Below are 9,341 nucleotides of genomic sequence, written 5' to 3' on the forward strand. Positions count from 1 at the left end.
GGCCAAAAAAAAAAAAAAAAAAAAAAAAAGAGGTAGAGTGCTAGCCTTGAGCAGGAAGAAGCCAGGGACAGTGCTCAGGCCCTGAGTCTAAGGCCCAGGACTGGCGAAAAAATAAATAAATAAATAAAAATAAAATAAAATAAATCCAGTATGATATCAGTGCAGTGCTTTTTGTGTTGCTCTAGGAAAATACAAACAGTGCGATGTAAATACTTCGGTGGAAAGTATGGCTTGTGTGAAACCTGAGTTTCTATATATAAAAGAAAAGAAAACAAAATTTATGCTATTTCTCATCAAAAGCTCTGCCTAGTTGAAATCTTGTGAGCCTAGATTAACACAGTCATGTAGGGACTACTCTCTGAGGGCAAAGTTCTCTTAAATATGCTTTTTATACATAAATCACAACTGGGGAAATATGATTTCTTCCAACACAAAATATTAATGACAATCATATTTGCATTTCTATTCCCAACTCTGGTCTTTTCTTTTTAAAAATAATCTCCTTGATGATTATTGTTGAGACAACAGTTTAATGTCCTAAGAATTCCCTGCATACGTTCATCATTTTTACTACATAGCTTGTTGTTAATAACAAATATTAGTTGAGACAAATACACTTGTACATGGTAACAAATTTTCAGCTTATGAAGCCATACATATTCTAGAATGGGTGATGGAATGGAGACAAAGTCAAAATCTAACCTTCTAGCTATCAACTCTATTTTCTCTGTTTTCTTCTTCCAATCTATTCTTAATTCTTAATTTTTTAAAATCTCAGAATGCTCCATTCTACTCAAATCTACATAATTCTTACACTGTTAAACCTGATTAATGTCTCCTTTGGAACCCAATCTTATGTCACTTTGCTCCTATCACATTGGCTTTTGGTATGTGTGTGTTTGTGTGCATGTGCTAGTACTGGGGCTTGAACCCACAGTCTTGCTCAACTTTTTCTGCTCACAGCTGTCACTCTTACCACTTGAGCTATGCCTCCAGATATAGCTTTTTGCTGCTTAAATGGAGTTAAGAATATCACAGACTTTCCTGCCTTGGCTGGCTTTGACTCAGATGCCAAGTAGCTAAGATTATAGATGTGAGCCACTGGTACCCAGCTGATCAACCCACACTAGTGTTCCTGTTGCAACTGGAAATAAGCCAGGCACATGCTTACTCTTCAGGACCTTTATGCTTTTTCTCTTTCTGCACCTCTACTACTTCATTAAAATAATCCACCTCTTCCATAAATCCTTCCCTGGCAAGCTATCTCACATTTCACTATTACTTCTTACTCTAATCACTATGATCCCATTTCTCTGGTTCTTTTTTTCTCCTTAACATTTCTAATATAATCCACATTTTTCTTTAGTGACAGTCTTCCCCCACACACTAGAAACTATGGTCCATGAGAGCAGATACATTTCTGTTTTATTCCCTGCAATCTCTCTCTTGACCAAACAGACACCCATAAATATTTGAATGTAGTGAAACCAACAATCACCAACTTGCTAAACCAAAAATAAACAGAAAGATATGAAAAACATTTAACTTAAATTCATTGAGTTTTGCCACTTTGGCCAGGTGCTAGCAACTTGAAGCTAAGAATCTATTTCCTCTTCAAAGTCACAGATATGAATCATCATCATCACTATCCACCCAAAACCACTACTGGATGATCAACATACTTCTTCTGTATGAGTACTAGTCCAACTTCTCTAAAACTCATCATCCTCTGGACACAGTTCTGGTTTCGAGAAATACAACCTCAATATATTTTTTAACCCAACACCAAAAAGTTTTCAATTTGAATAATTAGACACTGCAATCTTGTTTTGGATAAGGAGTTCGCCTTCCATAGGAATTTCCTTAAGATTTACTCTCATGAAGCTATTATAAGGGTAAATTTAAATGTAAAATGTAGCTGCTTTCTTATCAGTGTTCAAATTCCATATCTGCTGAATGATAAAATTTGTTTCAGCAGGAATTCAGGCTTTTATTTATTTAAATGGAGTCTGGAAGTATTCAGAGCTTTGCCAGCAGTATCTATGGTGAGGGCTAGAGATTTCCTTTCCTCTACTCTATCAGGATCTTCTTAACTCTTAGAGATGAAAGTACTGATGAGCAGCAATTCCATGCACATTAAGGCTTCAGCTCAACAACATCACAAACCAACTGAGGTAATGGATTTTCCTTGAAAAACAACTTTCAATTATTCCCAATGTGGAATACTACTGGTAAGATTTTCCACATGAAATGTTAATGCCAGGCTGGCTTTCTCCTGCTATCAACATTCTCCCAAACCTAGTCAGTTTACTTTTACGTAGTGGGTGCTTTTCAAAATGAATTCAGTTTACATGTCATATGCCTAAAGGAAGTCACAGTCAGGAGGAGAAATCTCCCATATCACAATAATGCAATGCAGCCCAAAGCCAAACTGCTAGCTACTTGCTTAAAAGTCTAAATAATTGACATTGTGGTCCTACTTCCTATTAAGCCCCAAACTGACTGCTAATAAAACTGCATGTGAATTTGAAGATACATGATTTGTTTTGGGGCCTACTTCTAAATCCTAACCCAGGAATGACCAAAGTTCTGCTATAAGTTGGTTCTAAAGAATGGGGTTGTATAAAACTTTGTCTTAATTTTTAAAGTAAGTTTAAGCAGCACCCTTCAAATTGTTGCATTTAACCTACTTTTTAACTCTCCCCTTGTCAAAAAAAATATGCATCTAGGGATACTTGTTAAAAAGTGCTATTTGTTAAAATGTGCTACGAAAAACTATTTCATGACCATCATGACAGGTAAATAGAGGGTCTTGTAATGGGGGTGAGAGAGATTGGGCTCAACTCCAAATATAGCCTGGACAAATGAAATGTATAACCAAAGCATCAGGGTGGGGAATAAGTAGATGGGAAATAACTAAGAAGAAATATCAGGGGGTTAGGGCAATTCTAGCTAAATGAATCTAGTAGCATTCTCACTAAAAATGAGCCATTAATTAGGGAATGGTGGAAACTGATCAGATACGGAGAATAACCAGGTTGGGGTGGGGGGGTGTTGCTAAACCAATTCAATGAAAGTAAACTTCAGGTAATTTATAAAAAAAAAAAAGGCTTATAGGAGCAAGGATTCTAAGTAAAGATAGAATAGTTTTAACAGAAAGCTCAAGATACTTCAAAATCTGTTGGAGCCAAATATAGATTTTGACAAGGAAGCAATAATTTATAAGGAGACCTGATACATTTTGTTTCAGCATGTAAATTTTTAAAAGAATCATTGTATATCCTGGTAACTGCTATGTAAGAGATGGAATTATAATGCAATGATGGCTAAAGGCAAAAATTTGAAACCTTATCTGAAAAAAAAATTAAAAAGGCTGGGTGAGGGACATGATGCAAGTGGTAGAGCATTTGTCTAGAAACCACAAAGGCGTTGAGCTAAAAACTCCAATACTGCCAAAAAAAATTTTTTTAAGCAACCCAAGGATTCCTACTACTCAGGAACATGTTTGATTGCCAAAGGAGCAGACACTGGAGCACTGGAGCTAACTGCCCAGGCTTCAGATATGAGCTCCACCATGTATAAGTTACTTAGTTTCCTTTCTGCTTTGCTTCCTCATCTCTGGAAAGGAGATGAGGACAATAATAGAATTTGCCTCAGAGAAACATCTAGCGAATATATGAATTCAAGTATATAAAGCAACTGGGAAAAATGCCGATTATGATTTATCAAGAGATATAGAAAATTATTTTCTTTAGTCCTTGATAATAAGAAATTTTACCTGGTTCCTGAAAACTGTACTATTTTAAAAATGAAAACATTGCAACTACTTCTCCATTGTGGTAAAGCATAAGCAGTGTCTCTGCTTCTCCATGCCAAGGCCCATGGGAAGTGCCCTAGCCAACCCTTCCTACTGGAACCATACAAAGCCTCAAAATGCCTTGCCACCCAGACTCCAGGAAGTAGCTGGCCTATAAATAAAACCTATTAGTGTCTCTGGACAGAAAGAATTCTTTCCATGAATCCTGCATTCCAAGTGAAAAAAAACACATATTGTCCATTTTTATTTATGAAACACTAATATTGACATATGAAAAAGAACTACTCTAAATACTCTGAAAATATCAGCTACCGATATTAAATACTATAAACCTCATAGTATCCCTCCAAGTAAACGACTACTATCTCTCACCGATTGGAAAACTGGGGCTGAAACAACTTAACTGTTCAAGGTCACAGAGCTAGCAAATGATAACCAAAGCAGTCCCACTGAGAGATCAACTCTTAAGCACTCTGTTATGGCTTTTTCCTCCAAAGGTAAAGAAAAGAGTGTCAGAGCTGGGCTTTAGGAAAAGGAAGGTGCTAGCTCAAAGTAAGACAAAAACAGTTATTACTTTTTGTTATATGCTGGGTACTCTACTGAATGTGTTACACTTAATTAGTGTAAATTACTGTTGGAGGCAGTATAATCCCTATCATTGCTATTTTACAGGTAACTAAGAGTGAAAAAATCTGGGTGCCAGCTGGGAATATGGCCTAGTGGCAAGAGTGCTTGCCTCATATATATGAAGCCCTGGGTTTGATTCCCCAGCACCACATATATAGAAAATGGCCAGAAGTGGCGCTGTGGCTCAAGTGGCAGAGTGTTAGCCTTGAGCAAAGAGAAGCCAGGGACAATGCTCAGGCCGAGTCCAAGGCCCAGGACTGGCAAAAAAAAAAAAAAATCTGGGTGCCAGTGGCTCACACCTGTAATTCTAGCTACTCAGGAGGCTGAGATCTGAGGATAGCAGTTCAAACCCAGCCCAGGCAACAAAGTCTGTGAGACTCTTATATACAATTACCCATCACAAAACCAGAAGTGGAGCTGTTGCTCAAGTAGTAGAGTATTAGCCTTGAGCTGAAGAGCTCAGGGATGGGATAGCACCCAGGCCCAGAGTTCAAGCCCCACAGCCAAAACACACACCCCCAAAAAAGTCAAAGAGAGCATTATAAAGTGGAAGAAGTAGGATTCCAATCCAGTTCTGCCTACCCCCAAACTCATGTTCTTCAGGTTTACAAAATATGACTTTATATGATATGTAAAAAGTAATATGAGTGAAGATATAAAACTGATGTTAGACATACTGCAAAGTATGAGTTAATGGAGATTATTAAAGGCTTCAATGTATCAGAAAAAGCAAAGAACTTAAAAATGACTAAGGGCCCAGAGCAGGAAGGTCACATTTGTAGTCCTAACTACTCAGGAGGCTAAGATAAGAGGATCACAATCAGAAGCCAGCCCAGACAGAAAAGTCTTTTGGTGTCAGTGGCTCATACCTACAATAGCTATTCAGGAAGCTGACATCTGAGAATCATGGTTCAAAGACATCCTGGACAGACAAATCCAAGACTTATCTTTGATTAACAAACTAGAACTTGAGTTGTAGCTCAAATGGTAGAACACTAACCTTGGGCAAAAATAAAAGCTAAGCAAGAGTGTAAGGCCTTTGAGTTCAAGTTCCAGTACTTACTACACACACACACACACACACACACACACACACACACACACACATACACACACGATGATTAAGGTTCTGATGTGTAGGTAATTTGGAGAATAGTGACACTGTTCAAAGAAATGGAGAAGCGAGGGAGGCCCCAGCCTCCAGAAGAAGCAGGAAAGCAGTACACAGTGCAGAGAGCTATATTTGTTTGTTACTTATTGATCACATTCTCCAAAATCCATGCAAGTTGTGGACAGGAATTCCTCTTACTTACTTCTTAAATGAGTTTTGTTCTGGCCTCCTAACATGCTATTTGAGCAATCTACATGTTAAAAAAAAAAAAAGTAAAGTGAGAAAGAAGATAGAGAAGAGAGTGTCTTAAAGAAAAGAGCAATCTTTTTTCTAGGAGTTTCTGAACCGTGTTGAAGTCTGTAGCTCATAAACCATGGCTCTGTACATTTTGTGACAAGTTAACTAGAAACTATCATCAAAGGCTGTGCCAGAGGGAAAAAAAGAATTCCCCCTTTTTGTGGAAAATGCTGCTTTCTCTCTACTTATCACCACCACCAAAAGATAATAAGGGGATTTTTCCCCATTAAAATAAACTCTCATGACTGATGGTAAAAATATCAGTTAAAACTTTCTGGATTGATTATTTGAGGGAATTCGGCAAGTAATTTGATTTTTCTATGTTCACTTAGTTTTATCTTCTCTAAAATAAGTGGGTTGGCTAAAATCAATCTCACTTAGAGGGGCTGGGGATATGGCCTAGTGGCAAGAGAGCTTGCCTCGTATACATGAGGCCCTGGGTTCAACTCCCCAGCACCACATATACAGAAAATGGCCAGAAGTGGCACTGTGGCTCAAGTGGCAGAGTGCTAGCCTTGAGCAAAAGGAAGCCAGGGACAGTGCTCAGGCCCTGAGTTCAAGGCCCAGGACTGGCCAAAAAAAAAAATCTCACTTAGATTTAACAAACATTTGTGTTTTCAATTATTCACAAAGGAAGAATGAAATGAACAAAGGTCTGTAGCCTAAATCGACCATAAGAGCTGACAACTATGTGATAGTCCATTTTATAAAATTCCTTTCATTCATAACCCAAAAATATAAGACATGGGGTCTTGATTTATTCTGGATAAAAAAAATTGTGGTTAGGAACAAAGTCTAATCTAGACTTGAGTCCTGATTTGTAATCATGTACTTTTCCCAAAATATCACATTGTCTTTGCTAGTTTGGAACTGTTTGCCTTGGATGAACTCAGAGTAAGTTACAGAGAATTATAATAATAACAATTTAAAATAACCCACAAAGCATAGCTGGCCTGAAGGAGATTTGTATGTTGAGGTTAAGTTGTTATAAAATGAAATCCCATATACTTGAAGTGCAACATAAAAGAGGTAGACTGAAATATGTGCTTTTTATAGCGCAGTATATATGTGAGCTAGAGCTTCAGACAGAACTTCTGGTCTCACTGTCATAGACATAGCTTGGCCTTCAAAAAGCACTCTGAATCAAGGCTACGGAGACTACACAAAGGAAGAGGTGTGCCTGGGGAAGGCACTCAGTCAAACTGGCACTAGGCACCTACATTGGCTTTACTGCTCAAAAAGCAAAGGTGGAAAAATATATTCTGAGCTGAGCAGACAGGAAAGAAGGTGGTGCAGAGGTGCCAGCCAACTCCTCCATTAGTACCTCAGATCCTCATCTTTAATTATTTTTACTGTTTGCCTCTGAAGGAATGGAGAGAGAGAGAGACAGAGAGACAGAGACACACAGAGAGAGATCAAATACTGAATTCACAAATGGAGATGCTAATGAAAGTCTGCTTAGCACTACCCAAGGGCTCTGAAGAGAAATACATCGTGCTGGATCCCAGATGCTGGCTCAGAACCTCCAGGCTGAACTCTGGGGTTTAATACAACTCTGTGGCTGATATCTTCAAGTTCTTTAGAGACAGGCTTTAATGAACATGAGGGGAAAAAACAAACTACTAACACATTGGACTGATTTATTGTTTTTATAGATTGGAGTCTTTTTGCCTTCTAAATTAAGGTGAAAATGAAAAAGGAGAAATGAAGCACATCTCCTTTCAGGTGAAACAGTGTGAAACATAAAATAGCAGCTCCCCATTCAGCACATAAAGGAGCAATGTCCTTTGACCCTTTCAAGCTGCAAGTCTTTTAATGAGCCTTCTAATGAGTCACAATTCCATATCCAGTGCATATAATACATCTCTTGCTCTAAAATGATTTTTTTGTTGTTGCTGTTGGTTGTGGGTCTTGAACTCAGGGCCTGGAAACTGTCCCTGAGCGTCTTGGTGCTCAAGGCAAGCACTCTACCACTTAAGCCACAGAGCCACTTCCAGCTTTTGAGTACCTTATTGGAGACAAGAGTCTCTTGGGGACTATTCTACCTGGACTGGCTCCAAACCATGATCCTCAGATCTCAGCCTTCTGAGTACCTAGGAGTAGCCCAGAATTCATTTTTTAATCATACGGACACTGGCTTATTAATTCAGTCATTCATCCACATATATTTATTGACTTTCATGTCTATTTCAGGCATCTCTGTCATGCTGAGGTTATAGCAATGAATAAAATAGGCAAAATTCCTCTGCTCAAAGAGCTTGCATTCTAGTAAAAATCTCTCTTGGTGTTTCTCTGTGTCTCTCTCTTTTCAAAATGCTCATTGTTTAATAAATTTTGGAATGATAATACTTGTAATCTGTGAGAATCAGACAAACTTTTAAAGATGAATTGTGGGTTTTGTGAAACCTAAGACAAAAATGTTCATATATTATTAATTAAACTTAGAATGTGGGGCTGGGAATATGGCCTAGTGGCAAGAGTGCTTGCCTCGTATACATGAAGCCCTGGGTTCGATTCCCCAGCACCACAACTACAGAAAAGACCAGAAGTGGAGCTGTGGCTCAAGTGGCAGAGTGCTAGCCTTCAGCAAAAAAAGCCAGGTACAGTGCTCAGGCCATGAGTCCAAGGCCCAGGACTGGCAAAAAAATAAAAAAAAAGAATTTAAACTTAGGATGTTTGCCCCATTCCCTTACAAGTCTCTTTTTCTTTTTGGCCAGCCCATCACAAAATGAAGTGGAGATAATCCCTAGGAAGTATTCCTCCCAAGGCACAGAATATAAAATAACAAAAGAGAAAGATGTTCTCATGGGGAGAAAAGAAGTGAGAGCCTGCTAATGATCGATCACCTTGATCCAGTGAAATCCTAGTTCTGCAGACTTCACCTTTCCATAATAATCATCAAAATTTTAAAGGCCCAATAAAGTGGCATCCCAAAAGCCAATACAATTAAAATAACCAGAAATCTGCCTGAAAACTTACTTCAAGGAGGTTCAGAGATGATAGTGGAGAGTCTGGTCTTTTGGCTTCCATGTTGACTTAAGTTCATCGGAACCCAGAACAGCACTGCTAACCTCCAGTCAGGACAACTTCATCCTGGTTGGTGCAGTTGTGAGAGGTGTGTCTGACAAACCCAAGTGTTTCGTAATGCATCTAGATACACTGTCTCTGTGAAGTAAAGTTACAAGGGAAAAGCTTATGAGGGAAACCAACTTATAGCATCAAGGAGTAGTAGCAAATATGGAAACAAATATTAAAGCCTGGGCAATTAGGAAAGCAAGTCTCCATGGAAGGAAATGCTGTCATTGGATGAAGTCACCTTTCATGCTTCCCTTGTATGGAAGCTAGATAAAAGAAAGGTGTAAAGGGTTTATTATTATGTCAAGAAAGAACAGGGAGGCTGAGAATATGGCCTAGTGGCAAGAGTGCTTGCCTCATATACATGAAGCACCACATATATAGAAAAGGCCAGAAGTGGCACTGTGGCTCCAG

At 38.6% G+C, this 9,341-nt stretch overlaps 1 protein-coding gene across 1 annotated transcript in view; it reads right to left on the reverse strand.

The window, feature by feature from the left end:
• The window catches only part of LOC125354346 (uricase), an 80,895-nt gene extending 71,943 nt beyond the window's left edge, over positions 1-8,952 (reverse strand). The window contains exon 1 of the mRNA XM_048349950.1: positions 8,832-8,952. Coding sequence (XP_048205907.1) covers positions 8,832-8,882 — 51 coding nt within the window. The 5' untranslated portion in view covers positions 8,883-8,952. The remainder of the gene's footprint in view (positions 1-8,831) is intronic.
• Between the last annotated feature and the right edge of the window lie 389 nt (positions 8,953-9,341).

This window comes from Perognathus longimembris, chromosome 7 (assembly GCF_023159225.1).
Source record: "Perognathus longimembris pacificus isolate PPM17 chromosome 7, ASM2315922v1, whole genome shotgun sequence".
Classification (NCBI taxonomy): Eukaryota; Metazoa; Chordata; class Mammalia; order Rodentia; family Heteromyidae; genus Perognathus; species Perognathus longimembris.